Raw genomic sequence first — 22,715 nt, 5'->3', positions numbered from 1 at the left:
GCAGCCATCTTGATCCTAGCCTCCGTGACTTGAGGCAAAGTGACTATCAAGTCAAGGCTGCAGCAAGAGACCTTTAAACCCAGAGACTGCAGCCATTTTGATCCCAAATCCATGGTCTTCATAATGACTGACACATTCACTGACAGCTTGCAGTCATATTGACGACAAGTCCATTTACCAGAAGCATCATGACCTATTTTTAACCCACTCCACAGACTGGTGCAATATTGACCACCCAATCCACTGACTGCAGCCGTTTTGATCTGGCGTCCACAGACAGGTGCCTCAGTGACAACCAAATACCCAAATGTCCAACACGTCCACTGACAGCATGCAGCCATACCGACCATCAAATCCACAGATTGCAGCCGCAGAGACAATCAATACCCAGAGCCTCTATAACATCCAACACATCCACTGACAGCTTGCAGCCATACTGACCACCGAATCCACAGACATTTTGATCCAGCGTCCATACACAGGAGCCTCAGTGGCAACCAAATACCCTAAGCCTCAACAATGTCAAACACATTCACTGACAGCATGCAGTCATACTGACCATCAAATCCACAGACGGCAGCTTGTCATTGTCAAATCCAATCAGCAGACAAACTGACAGCTACATCAAGATGGCACCAACAGTGACCCCTACAACCACCAACACCAGAGACTGCAGACACTGGGACCAGTTACCCTAAACTGAAAGTGTGATCTCTGTGACTGGCAATTTGTGCCACAAATCCACATTTTCAATCTTTATTTTAAAATTATGATTGGGCATTCAGCTTTCAAGGACGACTTTTTGTATGTGAGAGTGATTTAAGCAAGTTTGATTTCAGCGAGATGGGTTTAACTCACTTTGGCGTATCGAATTGTTTGGGAAAAGCTGTTACTGTCTGAGGTTTACGACTTTAGCGATACCCATGACCTAAATTCAGCTGTAGATAAACCTAGAAACCTACTGAGGGTGAATCAAATCAGGAGTTACTAACAACAATCAGCACATACTGGCACCTATATGGGGGACAACTCTTCCTCTTTCTCTTCGCTATTTGACCCCCTTCATTGATGGTAGTATAACACAAAAAGCCTAACAATAGAATAGATACTCCTGTATTGTAATACATGTAATTCATACAGATTACTGATATGAATCTTATCCTGAACACATTGTGGGGATATGTTTTGTACTGCGGCCTTCTCATATCATAACATGTAATGTTTGATCTTTAAACAAGTAGATGTATCATGTTTAATATAAAAAAACACATCTAAGCTTCGGTTGAGGTAGGGTTATACCGCAGGGGCATCAAAATAGCGCATGACAAAATACTTTACTCCAAAGTGGAGGGCAGATCAGCTAATCTACCCACATTTTGAGAAAAACTGGTTTCTTAGGGGAAAATGTGCACTCAGTCAAGAATGCATGGCAAGGGCCATCACTTTGTAATGAATATCGAAACACTGTGTCCGTTTTCGATTCCTATTAAAGCATTCAAATCCTGAAAACATCTCATCTAGAACAGTTTTTAAGAAAATGTGTCACCATTACTGAGCACAAAGTCAAAAACTGCATGACAAGGGCCATAACTGTTATGACTAGTAACAGTTTCCGTTTTCAAGGTCTGTCAAGGCATTCATATCCTGAAAACACGCAACACATTAGGTTTCTCTATCTAAAATAGCTTTTTGAGAAAATATATCCCCATGTTCCCCGGCGGATGGGTAGAGCTCAAACCCATATACCCCTCCCAATTCATGACGGGGGATATTAACATGGATGAAACAAGATTCAAACGAACCCATCATCATGTTCATTACATGCCCAAGGGGAGCAACTCTGAACATCAAATAGCATCACCATTTGCAACAGAACTACCCTCCTCCAGCCATCACCATAGTCAGTCAGTTTAAAAGAATTTCTGACCAATATTCCAGTAGTATCATGGCAAGTGACACTGGACGTCTACCACTTGGCAGAACATATGTACGGAGCCAGAAACAACTGGACAAAACAGAATTCGAACTAGCACTGCAACAATTCCGTCTGATTCATTGAAAATCGAATCAACATTTTACAAGCATTATCACTATTTCGATTCCACAAATATCCTTATACAGTCAAGACTCAATAATATGACTCCTGTTTATCCAACAATCGGCTTTGTCCAACATTTTTGTTGTTGACAAACTGAACAAACATAATTTAGTTTCAATTTTCTAGTCTGACATCCTGGTTAATCTGACAATTTGCTGTGCAACGGGTGATGTTGGATTTACAAGACTTGACTGTATATTACTTCCAGAAAGCGAGAATGTAAATTTGACTCCACCTCGAACAGTTTCTAGCACAGAAGTAAGACTAAGCACAACTGGCCTTATTATCCAATAAGAATCGTTGTCAGCAGACATCGCCAAAGTGCTGTTCCGTGTTTATACATCATATTTTATTTGTTTGAATGGGTCTAACATATACATTCCTAATTTCCGCAATCATTTCTTGGAAAAACGTTTTCAGTATTATGTTTTGTTTGATAAACTCTCAGACTTCAATGAAATCTAATGTTTTTAATATGAAGAATCAAACCGATCGAATCGAAGGTCCAATAATGAAAACTGAATCAATCAAGGTCTGCATGAATCTCCTCAGTCCTAATTCAAACCCAAACGTTTCTATCAAAACGGACACAACTCCCACACAGTGACGATTAGAAACTTGTGTTAGAACCTGGCTCAACTTGGGAGAGAACAGCAAGACTGAGAAACATTTTGTAAAATCCAGTTTCATATACATTTTTATTTGATTTTGAGAATGCCCTTTACACAAATATGGCAAAAATCATCTTTGGACCAAAATGCTAAAACAATGATAACTAACAAGTAATGACAATGTTACACATAACATGCCTTGTAAACACGACACCAAAGGTTTCTGATGGCTAGATTCACATTCAAATCGATTACCATCACCATGGAAACAATCACCGAGTGAACAAATGTGAAACCTTGAAAATGTAAACAAACTAAGCAAACAGTGAAGAAAACTTCACATCAGCTGAACAAGAACCTCAATTGCTTGTCAAATCATTAAACCGTAGTGTACAAATTTAACATCCTTTATATCAAATCTACATGGAATGATCACTGATCTAACCACTGCTTGACTGTGTACCAAACACCAGTGGCAGTCTGATTAATTGAAATAATTGAACAAATTACGCTAACCAATTACCATCGATGACCGATCGGTAAATATGGCCATATTAGAACCAAGGCTCATAGGAAGATATGAAAGGTAACTTCTGTGGGGGAAAAGAATGGGCCTGACAAGTGGCTAATATGGTGTGTAATAACTCAGCACACAGGTTCTTAGGGTTTCAAGACAGGCGAGAAAACCCTTCCACTGTTTGTGCTTTGCCCAGAGGATTATGAAAAAAATTGGTGTAGTACAAAACAAGCATGGTTCTCATTTCCACATCTTGAACATACACGTTTCTTGTACGAAGTCAGAAGAGAAGTAATGCATTTCCAAGGTGAAGGTAATCCACTGCAAATGTGAAACTTGACAGAAACAGACAATGAATACATGAATGCAGATGATATTTACAATGCATTAAATGGCTGACATGAAGGATGATCATCTACATAGCACAGCAATGAGTACGTAACCCGCTTCAAATAGGTGCACTAGTTTTAAAATATTTGATATATTTGATTTATTGCAATAGTATCTGTACAGACTTAAAAAAAGGGAAATCCCACCACTAAAGGGACTGATTTGTACTGAATTCAAGCACTCAGCCAAGTTTAACGAGGGTCAGTAAGGGCAGACACCTTTGGTCAAATCCAGTTGTCTGCGGCTCATGTTGGTCAAGCGCTTAAAAGGGTCAAACCATTAATCCCTATGGATTTTCATGCATACAACTAGCGACCCTGAGCATCTCTGTCAATGTTATTTTAGAAACATGCAAACTGCATTTGTATTTAATTTGGACGCTCAGCATATCGTTTAAATTCACAGAATGACAAATACAAACATTCTGATCTAACATAATTATAAAGATTGATACTTCCTAAACATAAATTTCCACAAAACCTTGAACAGATGTGTACTTGCAGAAACTAGACATTTGTTGTATACGAATGTGTGAAGTCTTAAGTATTTCATACAGATTTTGAATTCTTTTCTGGAACAAAGCAAATCATAGAGCACTGCATGGCGTAACAATCTGACACATTCTTTTGTTTGATATTGCTTCAAAAAAAAAATCCAGGTACATATAACCAGTCTTGGAATCAAGGTGCAGCCTGGTAACTGGCACCAGAAACCAAAATACTTGTGTTTCTTCTAACAGACAATTACAGGGCTCGACTTAAGGAGTGAGTTTTGATTTACACCACTTTTTGCAATATTAGCAATATCATGAAGACAGCAGAAATGAGCCTCGAACACTGTATCCATGTGGGAATTCAAACCCACTAAGCTACCCCGCCACCCCAAATGTATTTCAAGACTTCCGTTGATTGGAAGAGAAAAGCGACCTCCACAAACGTCTTAAATTTTTTAAAATTGTCAAACTGTGCTTTTACAAAGGCGTGTTGTTTTAATTTGTATAATCACTGATTAGGCCACAGTTAATATGGGCCACATTTCACATCATATATGTTCAACGGATGCAGTATTTTAGTGGCACACCTTTGAAAATAGCGCTTCAGAGTTGTCTCCCTGGAGGCAATCTTTTGCTTACGTATATGTTTTGACTGGTGGTCAACACAAGGCCGATCGAGACGATTATGAGAAAATACTTAAACAGTCACGCTTTGCTTGAAAGTTCAAGAATCTGTGTCAGTATATATAAAAGCTTGTTGTTGACAGGTACATAGGGACTTCGGAATTATACTGGAGTTGTGGACATCTGCCTTTCATCATCTGTTTGTCAACATCATCTGACCCACATTCATGATTGACACTTTGTGCCAAATCGGTCTCTGTGTAAACGAGCTCCATTTAGTATATCAGGTCTCACTGTAGATGCAAAGACTCTGGAGAGTTAATATCTTATATTTGTGACCCATTACCCTAGACTTGTCACTTGTACTAGATTGTATTGTACTAGAAACCTGTATTGTGATTCATTGTAACTTGCTCATTGTTTGTTCTATATATTGTGAATATTGTTGACTTGTCTGCATTACATTTTGCTGGTTAATGGGGGATTCCTCATACCTTTTGTCACAGCAATTTATTACCTGTAGCAGTTGTCAAACTTTCATGTCATTTGAGTCTCATGTCTCGTAATCATTTCTTTGACTGCAATTGGTTGTTCCTGAACAACTTGAGTTTGATAACACCTCACAGGTTTTGACAAGTAGGTTTTGAGAGAAAAGTTGGTGAGAATAAAGACCAATACTATTTCTCCACAACAGTCAGACTATTCTGAAAATGGTGTTGGTGGCGAGTTGTTGAAATATTCACACTCTCAAACGTGTCTGACAGCCGCATAAAGGTTACATGTAATGCATGTTGACAAACATTTTGTTGCATTTTTCAATAAAGGTCTACATTGGTGCTTACTTTATACAGACAGTTATTAAATCGAGCCCTGTATTATCTAGAGCCAAAGTCTTAGATGTGACCTACAAGTGCCGTAACAAGAACACTTATCACCAGTTCTTAAAGATGTTCAACAAATCATTATCATTAACTTAATAACCTGGTGTGTGTGGGTCCCAGAGTTATCATAAACCCATGTTGTGTCTTTTCTTAGTATTTATACAATTTTTCACTTGTTCTTAGAACAGCACTTTAGTGAAGATGATTTTTCACAACCTTCACAAAATCTGAAAAATTCTCAACATATACACATTGCCTTGCAGACAACTGTCACCATGGTAACCATTTCGGAATGAAGATATCTAAGTAATGATACTAGACACCTTGTAACAAAACACTTTGAGAAAAACGTCAGTAAACAACATGATCAAATTGGATATTAAGTATAAACATACTTAGATTCTTCACTGTAAAATTTTCAAAAACTATTACAAAAGAAACTTTCCAAAAGTACAAGATCCTTAAAATGGTTGTCATATACTAGCAAGACATATTAAAAGTTATGAGACATGCTTGAAATTTGTTCGGTCGAGATGAGTAGTTCTGAGTGGAGAATTCAGCTCTTCCGTGACATATTTCGCAGAACTGGTTCGGATGAAATTCTGCAGTGTCAGCAATTCCCTGCTCACCGAGTTATCTTAAACAGGTCAAGGTGTAAACACAGGGAATTTCTCAAGTCTTTTCTGATCTTCTTCTGTGTCACATCTTGCAATGATGAGGGAGTGTGCGTAGCCACATGCAATGGCGTGGACGTGAACACCATCTAGCAGCTTGACTTCCTGAGGTGTAGTTGAAGATCTCATCTTGTTCTCACCGTAACCCTGCAAGGCATTGTTTGATGTACTAAACTTCTTTGAATACCACTGAGGTAAACAAATTAACAGCAGTGAGTGAGTGAGTGAGTGAGTGAGTGAGTGAGTGAGTGAGTTTGAATTTTATGTTACTTTACACAAAATTCTTTCGTGTGACATTTCAAAGTGGTTTCCTTTGGTTTGGTTGGGTTGGTTTGGTTGGTTGAAGCAGCACTTAGCAATATTCCAGCTATGTGGTGGAGGTCTGTAAATAATCGAGTCTGGGCCAGACAATCCAGTGATCCACATCATGAGCATCGTTCTATGCAATTGGGATATGGTGACATGTGTCCAACAAATCCATAAATCTGATCATGCGATCCTGTTATTTGCCCTTTTGATAGCCATGGGTTACTGAAGATCAATTCTAACTAAGCTCTTCACGGGTTTAAAGGGGGGAACACAGTTGCAAGTGATGTGTCTTAGCTTCACATACAGACAACCAGCAATCAGGCAACACAATCAATAACTGATTAACTATCTGGGAAGGGACCACCTTATCCCAATGTCGCCTCTTACAACAAGCATGGGTTGCTGAAGATCAATTCTAACCCGGATCTTCATGTGCCCCACAGAGTTAAGCCTATTACTTGTGTCCTTCAAAAAGCAGCAAGTTTCTGTAACTCACGAGTTCACCAAAGGTAGGACTTGGGCCCCAGCTGATGACACTCTCATCTGCAGACAGCATTATACTGCGGTTACTGAAAAAAGAATTACAAATGTTTGTGCTATTCCAGTCACATACCGTGATCAGACCATTTGTAGTGTCAGTCAGTAATGGACACCTACTTAACTTGATTTTTTAAAAACATTTACTTACAAGAAAACAAAACAGTGTGAAGTTCTGCTTTGTACCATTGGGACTGGATGCTGATGACAATGTTTACTATCATCGAAGACGATGATGATTATTATTATTATCATTCTGGCTCCCCACTAACTTTGCCAAATGTTTACATATCTGAGGTCTTCCAGGTAACTTTGGAAACCATCAATGACCATTCAAAATGACCAGCTTGTGCAGCAAAATAAATAGGGTTACAACGAATTTGACTGTGAGGCGACTTCGATACATATGGCAGGAACAAACAAGAGCACTGGGTCATGAATGAAATAACGAGTCAGCAGTTGACAAAATTCATCAAAGAAGTTCAGAACAGAGTCTTACCAGCAGCCTACACTGCGTATTTTCCAGCCTGTCAGATCATGAACAAGTTTGGGATACATTGCTGCCTCTCCTGTCGTCTTTGTCTGGCCCCATAAATACAGAGCACCTGGCAAAAAAATAATTACCATTCAGGTGAAACAGGGTTAAACAAGATTAATCCATGTATACAGTGATGTGATTGTTTCCTTAAGTCCAGACTAGCCCTGAGTAACATGATGGCGCCCAGTCCTTAGAACAACTAGGTGTGACTGTCATGAGAAAAACAACTAGTGGGAAAATGACAGCATAGAGAGTTATACTACTGCGACAGCGACAGACCACTGCAATAGTTATTCTCTCCTAGAATTGATTCATTAGAGGTCATTTTACATATATGTATGGTTCATATGAAATAATAGCAAGCTGAAGTGTTTCAGTCTCTTACTGACAGGAAACTTGAAACCCAGATTAAGTAAACAATTAAAACATAAATGAAACTGCAAACCTGTACTTAAGCAATAAAAAAAAACCCACAAAACATAAATAGTCCACAAAAATAAAGTCAATCAATGCATCAATACTATTCCGTTTTTACCATCAATGGTTATCAGAGTATCAACAATTGCAATCCCTTGAAAGTTTGATGACATAATTATAGTCCATGCACCTGTCGGAAGACACATTGGCACTGACTACTGAACAGAATAAAAACATTTCTGATGCACTGTTCATGTTTTGAGAGACGGTGAGTGAGCTTAGTTTTATATAGGACTCAGCAATATTCCAGCTATATGGGGCAGTCTGTAACTGAGAGTCTGGACCAGACAATCCAGTGATCAACAACATGAGCATCGGTGTGCGTAATTGGGAACCAATGATATGTGCCAACCAAGTCAGCGAGTCTGACCACCCAGTCCCATTAGTCACCTCTTACGACAAACTGAGTCACCTTTTATGGCAAGCATGGCTTGCTGAAGGCCTATTCTATCCCAGACCTTCACTGGTCCCTTAATAAAGAGCAGCAAGACATGGTAACAACTAACACATTCCTATGTCTCTTGGTACGATGTTGTTGGGAAAGGAACCACTGGCCTCATGCTTCCCATACTGTCACTTTCAACTTGGCATACCAAAATTGAGCTTTTCTACTGAATCTGAAGCTAGGGTCCCAGCTGTCTGCTTACCAAGTTCGCTGACTGCCATGCTGTATGTTGAACCGGCATAGATTTGTGACGCACCCCGGTTGGGTCCTTCAAAGAATTTAAGAAGCCTTGGAACCAGATCATCCTTTGGTTCGGCATGACCTAGTCGCCCATAGCCTCCAAAACCCCATGTGAATATTCTTTTCTTTGTGTCAAGGACTAACTGTAAACAAAAATGGGGGTGCTTAAAAAAGATAAAATAATTAGGTATTATTGTCAGTGATTTTTCAATACACAAGGCCATATTGCAACACACATGGTACTGCCGTAGACAAGGTAATGTTGCCATGTACAAAGCAGAATTGCAATACACTGGGATGTAGTGTCACATGCAAAGTTGTATTGTGATTCAGAAGACAACACAGACAAGGATGTTTTACCTAATACAAGGCCAAATTGTGATACTGTATAGTCATACACTGAAGACACTGCCTTCATAAGACTGCTGACATAATGCTTTGAGGACACTTGGTTGTCACTGCTTTTCATGGTGTCACAATCAAATGACAATCAATCTCAGAAACGATAGTCCCAGTAACTCAGACACAACAATTTGACATTTTAATGAGTTCAGTTTTATGCCACTCGAAGCAACATTACAGCATTATCATGACAGGGGATTCAAGAAAATGAATCAAGTCTTTTCCATGTGATATGCGAACACATTTCCCATGAGGCTACCCCACTGTCCCAAAATTGACGCAGAGCCAAGTCCTTGTTTTGTCTCCCAACAATGACTACCAGACAGTGATACAAAGACCATGTGATGTGGTTAGCAACCCAACAGATGACCTCATGCTCTCAAGGACAAGGTCATAGACATTAACAAAGCTGGATCCATGAAAGCAACCTACCGAATGATTGACTCCACAGGCAATGTCTCGAACATCCACATCAGACACTGGAACAACATGGCCGTCTCGTGTCTTCTCAATGAACACCACCACTTTTCTTGGTACCAGCTCACACTTGAATGACAATTTGTTACTTGTGACGAAAAATTTACCGTCTGAATTATGACCTAGAATGAGAAGACGACAAAACTGAGAACATAGTGAAACGACATGTTTTAGCATCTTTCTTCCCCCAAGATTCTGAAATTGTTGCTAGTCATATAGTTCAAATATTTTCACTCTATATTGAAATGATTCAAAACAAATTCCAAGATGAACAAGTCCAGCCAAACAATGACAATCAGTAAAAAATGAAGTCCATCAATACATGCGGTTATGGCTGCAAATAATGCTACGACTTTGTAAGGTAACCTTTTCACTGATAACAGGATATGATAATTGGGAGGGATGTGAGATGTCAATGTCTAGTTTAACATAATGTTATAATCAAAGAAAATAATTACATAAATATCTAATGCAACTCAAATTTGACACATCATGGACATTTGAATTATCAAAAACAATATATTCAGGTAAATTAGATTATCTGATATTTCAGCTGAGCAGCGTCTGCATTAGCACAGAAACCTGCATTTTTCACGCACAATAATAATAATAATAACAGGCAAATATTATTTTGTGTGCATGTTTTTGACACGCAGAGATCTGATCTACTTAATCTCAAAAGTATCTTAAAACAGCGACATATAAAAAGATAAAAAATTTTGAAATGATTCAGGATTGTAATAAAACATAAACCCACTAAAGATTTGGACTACATGTTAATAATTTTATTTTGGCACACACTCGTACAAAAGCAACTACAAACTACTGTTTCAGTTTGCAATAATTAGCCTAAAAGTCCACACACTAAAAGTGTTGATTAAAAAGATCCCTTTAAAAAATAGTTACTGTTGTTGCTGGAGGTACAGTGATCGCCCTGGAAACAAATTTCATGCTCTTTAAAGTTTCACAAGAACTTGCATTTACCTGATAATGGTAATGATTAAGAATACTGCGATATCCACCCACCTAACTGCCCGTATTCTGGACACCCGAAGGAGTAGAGGTTTCCATTGATATCTGATATCATACTGAACTCAGCTCCACAAGCTACCTTCCTGATCGGGGGACCCTTGTACTGGATCTGAAAACAAGAATAATACTTAACAATTAAACTGTTTCACACACAAGACACACTTAAAAACCCAGAAGTTGGTACAGAAAAGGTAAGTGGGAGGGCGATTTAGTTTAGTTTCATGCCATACTCAACAATGCTCCAGCAATGTGGCAGAGGTCTGTAAATAATCTTGTCTGGAACAGGCATGCCAACTGTCAAATAAGCATCAATCTATGCAATTGCTATACGATGACATGTATCAACCAAGTCAGAGAGCCTAACCACTCGATCCCATTATCAGGAATTTGGAAAGGCAGGGGCCATGGGCCATTCTGCATGTTAGAATAAAAATTGCTCCATTATAATTTTGAAGTCTGCTATTGATACAAGGGCAGTAGCCCATTCTAAATTACGAACATAGCTAATAATATACAAAATGGCCCATTGTCCTAAAAAATCCTTGCATTAGTCACCATTATTCAGCCCAAAGGTCCCCTCATTATTTAATTCCAAGGGTATTTACAGGCTCTACGTACCCCCACCCCAGGATGCACTGTGCTTTCCATAACAATTCTACACATCTGTGTGTAAAGGAAGTATATTTCTGTATTGTGTAAAACCCAGACTGCCCAAGATGTAAAGATGAAACTGATATTATTAAGTATTTCTTCCCCATGCAGACTTACCCTGGTGGGACTGGGGACTGATGGACTCTGATGGCCAAGACCAAGCTGACCCATCTTGTTGTCTCCACAAGCAAAGACTCGACCCTTGTCTGCCAACAGAAATAACACTGAGATCAAACACACTGATGGAAAAATCGTCATCCACAAGCAAAGACTCGACCCTTGTCTGCCAACAGAAATAACACTGAGATCAAACACACTGATGGAAAAATCGTCATCCACAAGCAAAGACTCAACCCTTGTCTGCAAACAGAAATAACACTGAAAAATCGTCATCCACCACAGACAGGTTTGCAGAGCCGATAGTTTTCATTTGTCTACATCTACTAGTCGGGACACCTAATACAGAACAATCCACAGGAGAATACTGTCATATGATGCCCATACCAGTTAATGCACTTATAGCTGGGTGGGTGGATGGTGGTTTTAAGTATATCAACTTGAGCTAACTTGGTGGTGTATCTTGATATGACAGCTGCAACACAATAAACAAATTTCCTATGATCTGCAAAAGAGGACCAGGTTCGATATCTTTTTTTCATTTCATTCAAGTACTCACAAATTTCCAATAATTTATAAAAAAAATAAGAACAAAAAATCTGTGATAAATCACAATAGACACTGACACTGTCCCATAAACAAGAGAGCCCTAAACCAAATCTGACAATAATCCAATGAATAATTATGAGGTAAGATAATTTACAGAGCTCAAGATAATTCTTGAAAAACAAAACATATCACAAAAAAACTTTTCAATGCACCTCCCATACATATGCAAGATATTCCATTGAAGATATAATAAAATGGGAACCAAACTTGGCACTGCACCTCTCCTTAGACGAATGAGCCTTGTCCAGTATTTCTTTGAAAGCTTTTGGTTGGACAATCTTTCAACTTTTTTTTAAATTACTGAACAAAATTATAATATCATAATCAAAATTCCCACTGTATCTCCCCTTTGAGAAGGTTGTCCCCAAATCTGAAAGAAAATCCACCTAATTTTTCATGTCAGTGACTAAAATGTAAGGCATAACTATATACCATATGTATGTTTTTATACTGAAGAAATAAAATTAAGGCACCATGCTCCTTTGGGAAGCAGCATTGGCACTGACTACTGAACAGAATAAAATATTTCTGATGCACTTTTCATGTTTTGTGAGTGAGTTTAGTTTCATGAAGCACTCAGCAATATTCCAGCTATATGGCAGAAGTTGGTAAATAATCGAGCCTGGACCAGAACAATCCAGTATCAACAGCATGAACATCGATCTGCACAATTGGGAACCGATGACAAATTGACATGTGTCAACCAAGTCAGCGAGTCTGACCACCAAATCCCATAAATCACCACTTATGACAAGCATAGTCGTCCTTCCTGGCAAGGATGGGTTGCTGAAGACCTATTCTACCCTGGCTCTTCATGGGTCTCGTGTTTTGTTTATAAAATTATACCTTTAAAACTGTTGAAATGATTGTTAGTTCTACATATGTAACAAAGACGAAGGGTCCCACCTGTGAGGAATAGTGTGTGATTCTTCCCTACAGCTGCTGAGATGATATTGATATCCTTGAGACACTCCACAACTGTTGGGACATCGCGTCTCACTGCATCACCAGTGCCCAGCTGGCCCTTCTCGTTACGACCTAAAACACAAAAACAGGAAATTCCTGCAGTGCTCACACAATAATTCCAACAAAACCTACTTTTACTGATAGCAAATTCTTAGGTTTCCAAATGGATATATTATTTCAAATTTGAATATTTTTAAAATAACTTTTTTACATCAAATCATCACTGCCCATGAAGAATTTCATCCAATCTTTGCCTTGTGCATCTTGATATACTGATCATGGCTGTTTTAAAACAATCATATCACCTTCATCCTATTTCATAAAACTGAATGCATGCATTAACTTGCCATAGACTATCCATTAATGGATTACCAAACCTCCAAGTGTCACTGTTTCCCTGTGCACGTCAAGAAACATCCAATAACATGTCATTAACTAAACCTCTTAACATGTCACTAAACCTATGAAAATCTAACCAAGCCTGTATGAACCTTTCACCAAACGTCCATCAACCTTTCACAACTCCCATCATGTTACCAAACATTCTTTAACTTGTCCCTAAAGCTTCAATAACACATCATTAAACTCAAAATGTCTAAAACCCTCCTTTCACATATCACAAACCCAGATTCAACATGTCATTCAATCTTGCCAAAAGCATCTTAGTAAATCTGAATTATCCGTCACTGAAACACCATGACCATACCATAACCTCCATGATCGTATTAATTAATCTGAATTATTAATAATTCACCACCATAAACAAGTCATTGCACCTCCACTAACATGTTTTTCAACCTCTAATAACAAGTCATTCAACCTCCACTATCATGCCATTCAACCTCCAATATGTCACGCAGCCTCTACTAACAAGTCATTCAACCACAACTAACATGTCACTCAACATAAACAAACAAGTCATTCAACCTCTACTAACAATTCATTCAATCTCCATTGATGTGCCATTTAACTTCCACTAACGTGCCATTCAACCTCTTTAAACAAGTCATTCAACTTCCACTAACAAGTCATTTAACCTTAACTAACAAGTACCAACCTCCAGTAATGTCACTCAACCTCCACTAACATGTCACTTAATCTCCACCAAACTCATACAATCTCCACTAACATGTCATTAGAGCAAGTTTTAGAATAAGAAAAGACAAACCAACCAAAAAAATCCAATAGCTTAATCACCTTATTACAAATCAAATTTAACGCTGTGATCAAGATAGCATTAACACCCCTGCTTGACGTAGCTGTTAGTCAAGGATGATTTGAGACAAATGGGTCCAATTTGTTTCACTGAATGAACGTGTTAAGAATGAGTCGCACATGAGAGGGGGAGAGAGAGAGAGAAAGAGAGAGAAAGAGAGAGAGAAAAGAGGGGAAAAAGGAGGGGTCAGAATTCAGCTGCAACAAACTAACACTGCAGAAGCTACAACTGTGGCAAGAGGGTAAGGAAAATTATATCTATTAAGACTGGGGTCTAGACTTCACCTGCACAAAATGGTCATTAATGCTCCAACTGTAGCGTCTCTATCATAAGGTATTGAAAGTAGAGCCATATTAGCACTATGACCACCGCATGATACTGGCCTTCGACCTCAACTGTGTAACAAATTTCACAAATTTCTGACTGCCTTCTATAAAGAAATGAACAATATTCAAGATGCTGGCCTTGCAATCTAAAAAATACCACTAAGGATGTTCTAGTAAGTAAGTGTTATGGCTAAGGTTTCTGTACAGAATGTGAAAGTGGTTTTATCAGTTCTGAACAGCAAAGTATTATAGAAATTGAGAGAATTTCACACAAAAATTTGAAAACCAATTCTAAATTTGAGAAAAGATAGTTTCTACCTATGTTGTTACCATCTTGAGAGAGAATATTTTAGAACATTTGCTTGAAGAACCCAAGCCAGATTCCCTGAAAAATAAAACATTTAAATGCATGTTTGCATGGCAATGGCCACAAACTGTCCTTCAATGAAAAACGAAATATTTTCAAGAATTCAATAGGCATATCAATATGCATGACATTTTGAGGTTGTGAGATCAAAGTTACAGCTTCTTCATCTCGCTTCAGTGCCTGTAACACTGTGTACAAGAAATATGTTTTGAGTGGTTCTGATTCCTAACAAACAAACATCATATACAGCTGGCACAATGCTTGTTTTCATTTTCATTTTGACAACTGTGACCATTAATTTGTGGCACATCCATAATGTTGCATTCTTTTTATCGAGGGATGGATGTAAACATAGTGACGATGAGAAACAGAAGTGAAAACAGCAGTAGTATAAACAGGCTGACGAAAGCGATTACTTCTGAAAAGGCTACAAAAGGAAACTACTTCAAACAGACCAACATGGTACAAATGTCAAGTGAAATTAGAAAGGATAGTAGGCCCATATGAACAGCAATATTTTGAAACTATATCACACAGTGGCCAGGGGTTAAAAACGCCCAATGCCTGGAAGAAGTCAGTTTTCATTTCGGGCAATCAAATAATGGCATCTTACTTGTCCGTGGACTACTAGATGGTTTCAAAGTAGAAATAATCTTTGATTTCATTTCATATCTGCTCATAATGAAGCTATTAAAGTTCACAGTAACAATCAAGTAGATCTAGTAGAGAGTGAAATTATCACTCTTTGATAAATAGTCAAGTAAACATTAACATCACGCATTGTGTCACAGAATCAGGGCAAATGGAAAATTAGTCAGGACAAGTTACTTTCTTGAAGGCTTTTCAAAATATTTTTGAACCCCTGCTGGTATATTAAAAAAATTAACAAATGAAGGAAGGAATTGTTCTGACATGAACTGACCCCAAGTATAGACTTGTCCTTCTGTAGTGATGACAACACAATGGCATCCGGTACAGCCCGACACCACCGTCCGGACACGCACATCCTTGAGACTCGCAATACGATGGGGCCCCCACAGGTTTGGCCCACCTCGATTTTTTACTGAAAGTAAATTACAATTTCAAAAATTCACAATTCATTAAACACAGAATAGAAATAGGGCAGAATACACTGATACATCGTTCATATGTGCGACTATCAACAGCTTAGTAGTTGACTTCCGTTAATGAGAGAGCAGTGCAAAATACAGAAAGCAGACTTGTAGATTCATTGAGATAATGTTTTAAAACTGCTTACTTCATCTGAGCTTCATCTTTCGTGTCAGTTATAAAAAGAGTAAGTTTTGCTTCCAGGAATATTCCAGCAATATCACGACATGGAACACCAGAAATGGGCTTCACACATTGTACCCATGGGTGGAATCGAACCCAGGTCTTTGGCATGATGAGCAACTGCTTTAACCACTGCCCCTTTAAAGGAAGTGAACCAGTTGTGTTTTAAACCACTTTCTACATTATTCCAGCAATATCACTGAGACAGAATTGACAGAAATGAGCCTCACACACTGAACCCATGTGGAGTACTCATGCTTTCAAGCATGATAAGCACACATCATAACTAATAAGCTAAAACCACCACCCTTAGTTCAAGTAAGTTATCTTGGCAGATAAATTAGGAACACTTTCATTCAGAATTTAATGATATGGACCTTATTTCACCGTTATTACTTTCTGCGCCAAAATTTCAATTGAGATCTATTTGATCATGGGATACAAATTACAATTTGTCTTTCAATGGCAAAGTGCTACACATAACGAAGTGATTTAGAAGTGACATGCATACATCAAAACATTGTGTTTCTCATAATAAAGCTGACAATCACGAAAACTCTTTACCCTGCTGGAAACAATAGATCAATTTGCAACTGTTTGAAAGTCTGTCATCACAAACAAGAAGAAGGATCAGTTGTAATCCTGGATGGGTCTCAACCAAGAAACTAAAGAACTTGTACTTCACCGAGAGTGTAATCCTAAATATATCCTACATCATACCACAGCATGATGGCTAGAGGTATGAGGAAAGCCATCTTTGCATAACCCACAACCCATAAACCCCACCACTTAGCTCATAAACCCCACCACAAGAGTATGACGTGGAATAAGGTATGCAAGTATATATCAACCTTGTCTGAATTTGGATTGCCAAGCTGGCTAATACAATATATATATAAAAACATCACTATCCCTCATTTACCCATCCTAGATAATCTCCAGGGAATGCGTTACAATACATCTCCATTATACCCTGGCGGCATCTATTGCTCTATTACCTCCCTTTGCTGGCTCAGCATTATCACAGTAGCAAATCAGCTAAGCCACCGTTACCACCGAGATTACCATTGTCAACAAACATAATCGTTAAAGTGTTACAAGGGTTTATTTTCTGTGATTTGAGTTGTTATTAATTATAATTGCGGGAGTTGTAACTGGGTCACAATATTTAAGGTTTTAGTGTTAGTTATTATGGGTCACACTTCCTACAACGAATTATTTAAGTGGCAGTACTTTAGAGTTACCTCCCTTCGAAAAACATGAACATGAGACTATGATTGTTCTAGAACTTTCCATGTTAGTGGCGATGGTCATAAGTGCTCTAAAGTTCGTCAAAATATGACAGTATATGTAAATGCTAGTTGCCGTGTTGAACAAGGACACATTCACGTTTACTGGAGTACAGAATATCAAACTGCTGCATCACCGCTTGAACTACATAACCGCTGCATGACTGCTCGCTGTGTTACATTCTGCATAACTGTTTCCCCCCTTCTGTGTAAATCAAGACTTTGGTGAGTTTGCTATATATTTTGAGATCCATTGCCTTAAACTTTGCCTCATTTGTATTGTATTTGAAATCGGTATTGTGAAATTGACTTGTGACTTTGTATAACCTGCTCTCCTTGCTTAATAATACAATAATTGAATGTTTTAGACTTGTCTTTGTTCTTTTTTGCTGGTTCACACTGGATTTCTTACACCTTTTGTCACGGCAATTTTTTAACCGTAACAGTAGTAATAAAGGTTTGTTGGCAGTGTGACTCAGACTTGGAGAGAAATCAGATAGACAAATTGACTGGTCCCAAACTTATAGAAAACATATGCAAGAACTCCTACTTCATTCAGAGTACCTCTGTGTGATTTGTGTTGCCAAGCCAATGGGTTAGATAATTTAAGAAGCCAATGTGAGTTGAGATTAGTACACTCAACTTCCCAGCATCGACACCTGATGGAATAAATAACCAGCCAAGGGAGGTAATAAACTCATCAGATCAAGCTGTAGATGCAACCAGGGTAGAGATTTATCAGAACATAGACAGAGAGACAGAAGGTTTATTTAGGCCGTGGAACATATACCCTGGAGATTATCAAGGACATCAGTTACCAGGAAGTGAGCTTAAGTGGGATCATTTCATAACCTGATACAACCTGTGAGGAAAATATCTTTTCACATTCACACATATTTAATTTGTATCAACACTACTTTCACAACTGTCTTAAACAGGGAGTGCTTGTGTTTAGTCAAACTCCACTTTCAGCAATATTCCAGCAATATTCCAGCAGGGGACAACAGAAATAGGTTTCACACATTGTACCCATGTTGGAATTGAATCTGGGTGTTAGCTTGATGAGCAAGAGCCTTAACCATGAGGCTACCTCACAGCCCCTTCCAATACTAACTACATACAGGTTTACACGCTACTAAGTACAAAAATACTGATCTAATAACAAATTCGCTATTTCCTAATTGACCTATGACTGTTTCTTTACAGATGACAATTTAATCTGACAGAAATGCTTGATTGATTATAGGGACAGGTACTGGATTTTCACAGAACATTACAATATATTGCCAAACAATATAATTATCAGACTTGCACTCTCGAGGTAGGAAAACATCTTAACTTGTCTGGCAAGTGAACAAGATAATCACAATTCAAAATCACCAGATATTACAAACAAACAAAGTATGGTGACACAATGTTTGAAAAGAATGCACCATTATCAACAGGTATATTGACAATACTGCCCACCCTTAAATGTTCCTCACCTCCTTTAGGTAGCTGGCTTCTACCGATCAAGTCCCAGTTAGTGCCGCCACAAAAAAGCACCTCCCCACTCAGCATGGATCCCTCAAGGGTCTGCAACAAACATCACAGAGTTCACTCACCCACCAAAAACCAAGAGATCATGCAGCACTGCACGAGTGAGCCAATGAGTTTAGCCTTACGACGCCGTACTCAGCAATATTCCAGCTATATGGCGGCAATCTGTAAATAATAGAGTCTGGACCAGACAATTAAGTGATTAACAACATAAGCATCGATCTGCGCAATTGGGAACCGATGACGTGTGTCAACCTAGTCAGCCAGCCTGACCAGCCGATCCCGTCAGTCGCCTCTTACGACAAGCATAGTCGCCTTTTATGGCAGGCATGGGTTGCTGAAAGTCTATTCTACCCCGGGACCTTCACGGGTCACATGGGCGAAGAGCTGCATGACTCGACCATGATTGTATACGTGTTTTCACATCTCCATAATTACCAAGGAGGGAGTAAACACTTAACAGTCTAACTATACTACAATTTCAAGTCTACCTTTACAAGGTGAGTTGTTAAAACATATGGAAATAATTCTTGAATTGCTGATGTACCCTGGGACAGTGGCACTTGTAAAATCACTTGCCCTGATAATTTTTCCACTATACTAGCTGATTTACTTGTTGATTATTTAATATCCAACACAATTAACTATGGGATGTCCACTGGACACCGGTACAGCGCACTATACAATTTTGCTTGTCCGACGGAAAAAACACTAGACTAGGACATCGGGCAATGGGTTATTTCCACCTCTGTAAAACACAAGTCTAAACCAGACAATCCAGTGATTGGCATGATGAGCATCGATCTACACACTTTGGTACGTAATGATATTTGGCAACCAATTGACCAAGCCTGACAAATTAAATAAGGATTTAAATTCTTTATTGAGACAGCATTAGTAACTTCAGTCAGATTGCTACATAAGTTTATGAATGAAATGAAGGTGAGGGTAATGTGCGATAATCAGTGACCATCATAAAATCTTGGACATGTGTCTATTCAGGACTGAAGTAATATGTGAAATAATTTAGGTCAATGCCAATGAAAGCAGACAGATTGTTCACATGCTGCAACTGCATAAGTGTACTTGTATATAATTCATAACTGCAAATGTTTTGAACAAACGACTGAAAAAACTTCCCCAAATGAATGTGTACAGGTTATATCTCAGTCCAAAGATAATGCAATACAAACCCCTGATATCCAAATTAATGTATTACTGTATACACCAGAAACAGTTATGGTTTGTGAAGTAAAACAATAAATAAAATACTTGTATCTATATGCCAGAACAAACAATGGAACAGCATCTCAAAATAGAGAAAAAATAAATATCAGCATGATCAGTTCCAGGACGAAATACAGTAACCTAAATTTAACGTTATCACATCATATTATATTTGCTACATAACGGGTAGAATATTTCCTTATATGTTGTTGCAGACCCACTGGCTACCACAGACCTATCTGACATTTCTCATTGTTTTGGTTGTGAGGAATCGGTTGTGAGTTATTCATTCTTCAAAGGAAACGAGAATATTATGACAACATTCAATACACCGATCAAAATAATTATTCGTCACACAATCCATCGTCATCTCTGAGATTTATGTTGAGCCGTGACAAGTTCATTCGAGTACACGCCATGGAAATTTACTGAATCAACTGATATACCGTTCTAACCACCATACATCACCAGAGCCCGGCTCAAATCATAAAATCAATAACACTATCCCAGTTGTGTCTGAATGTCACCCCTAAACGAAAGCAACTGGCTTCACGACCTGCTTTTATTAACGAGTCCTACAGAGATCATTGCCTAACACAAATTTCATAAAATAAATCATCTCCTTATGGAGGGTACTCGTGGTTTAATATTGATTGAAGTCCATTGTTTCCTTCTAACAAAGCAGACGTTATTCAAACCTACGACAATACACTTGCCAAATTACCATTTATTATACGAGATCGACACATTACGGAATATAACCCGAGTCCGACCAATCAAAACATATGTGATGGATTGAAAGGTGGATATTTAATGTTTTCTTACGATATCGATGTCATCATCGGGTTCATTGTTCAGCGGTGTCGCTCCATTTCCAGCTCCGTGGTCGCTATCGGAATCGTCAGAATCGTCGTTGTTCTTCTTCTTCTTGCGTTTCTTTACTTGTACTTTACCCTCACCCTCTGGATTTCGCTTCTTTGGAGGCATGTCGGCAGCTTGTAAGAGCTACTGTATTTGTCAAATCGTCAACAAAAACCGCGAAACCCTTTATCATGCAATGGTATGGACTCTCGCACTTTCGCGATCTCGCGCCACGTGCTCGAGACCGTCCTGATTGGTTGGCCGTGTAAACGCGCGTAAAATAATCATACTAGAATACTAACCGCAATGTAGACGGAACCTAGTCAGGAACAAATCACAAGCATACAACTGATGCTGGCAGCATTTTGCCATGGAATCAAATAACATGTCCTGAAGCTCAGAGGCAGCACGTGATTTTCACAATATGTTTTATATTTAAGGGAGTTTTGTTTTATAACGACAGCATCGCGTTACAGTTGGAAGGGGATCATGTTGGAGATGATAAATATATATTTACAATATGTATTACGAACACATAAATATGTCAACGGGTATAATGAAGCGTTCAATCTTTATACTATTTGGTCTCTGCCAGTTCCTCCATGTTTTATTCGAAATGCTTAGAGCGAGCTACAGTTAACAAACTCAATTTACTGGTTCCTTATAACCGTAGTACACATACAGTTTTGCAGGTGTCAAATGCATCATTTTTGCATTTAACTCATATATGTAGTATCTTACTGAGTGCCATTCACAAACATCACGAGCAACGCATTTTTCGAAAACTGAAACGTGAATTTCATTTTGAAAAACAAAATAATAATGAAATCAAGCTACACATTTTCACTGATACACATATAACTCGTCTTGTAATCTAGATTCTGCTTAAAAACACCGAATGTGCTCGTTAGGGCTGGGTCATTGCATCTCCAATGGAGAGTGAGTTTATTGTTACGGAATTTTGGGGACACCAGAAATAGGTCTCAAACATTGTGCCCATGTGGGGAATCGAACCCGAGTCTTCGACGTGACATGCAAACGCTTTAACCACAGGGCTACACCCTAACGCCTGGGATCAAACCACCCGACACTCTGCTCTGAAGCCTGAGGATCTATCTGGTAGACTAAAGGTCGCAGTGTTTGTTGAGAATTTACTTTTACACCACACTCAGCAATATTCCAGCAATATGGCGGCGTCTCTGACAATGAAGCTGCCTCAACTCTTGATTGTGATGTTGCATCAACTCTGACTGTGATGCTGTCTCACCTCCGAGGATGTCTCTGACGATGGAGTTGTCTCACCTCTGACAGTGAACTTGCTTCATCTCTGAGGATGTCTCTGATGGTGGAGGTGCCTCACCTCTGACAGTGAAGTTGCCTCACCTCCGACACCACCGAGAATGTCTCTGACGATGGAGTTGCCTCACCTCTGACAGTGAAGTTGCCACACCTCTGACGGCCAAGTTGCCTCCTTCACCTCTGACAGTGAAGTTGCCTCACCTTTGACAG

General features: G+C 38.8%; 1 protein-coding gene across 1 annotated transcript; it reads right to left on the bottom strand.

Moving 5' to 3' along the window:
• Positions 1–2,777: 2,777 nt before the first annotated feature.
• LOC137268056 (protein RCC2-like) lies at positions 2,778–21,433 on the bottom strand. The gene is made up of 11 exons (XM_067802558.1): positions 21,171–21,433; positions 19,064–19,154; positions 15,920–16,060; positions 13,029–13,160; positions 11,514–11,602; positions 10,740–10,854; positions 9,669–9,835; positions 8,797–8,977; positions 7,634–7,739; positions 7,094–7,166; positions 2,778–6,435 (listed from the first exon to the last, which is right to left on the bottom strand). The coding sequence occupies exons 1-11, from the start codon at positions 21,330–21,332 to the stop codon at positions 6,262–6,264; spliced, it is 1,431 nt and encodes a 476-aa protein (XP_067658659.1). The 5' UTR covers positions 21,333–21,433; the 3' UTR covers positions 2,778–6,261.
• Between the last annotated feature and the right edge of the window lie 1,282 nt (positions 21,434–22,715).

The sequence above is a fragment of the Haliotis asinina genome, chromosome 16, assembly GCF_037392515.1.
Source record: "Haliotis asinina isolate JCU_RB_2024 chromosome 16, JCU_Hal_asi_v2, whole genome shotgun sequence".
NCBI lineage: Eukaryota > Metazoa > Mollusca > Gastropoda > Lepetellida > Haliotidae > Haliotis > Haliotis asinina.
This window is presented reverse-complemented; position numbering and strand designations above follow the sequence as displayed.

Bases quoted from the DNA above. Each gene is read 5' to 3' on its own strand.
- LOC137268056 (XM_067802558.1), bottom strand. From the start codon at position 21,332: ATGCCTCCAAAGAAGCGAAATCCAGAGGGTGAGGGTAAAGTACAAGTA. The intron at 9,836-10,739 runs GTGGGTGGATAT...TTCTCATTCTAG, and splicing joins TCCAGAATACGGGCAGTTAG to GTCATAATTCAGACGGTAAA. The intron at 8,978-9,668 runs GTAGGTTGCTTT...TTTTGTTTACAG, and splicing joins CCTGTGGAGTCAATCATTCG to TTAGTCCTTGACACAAAGAA.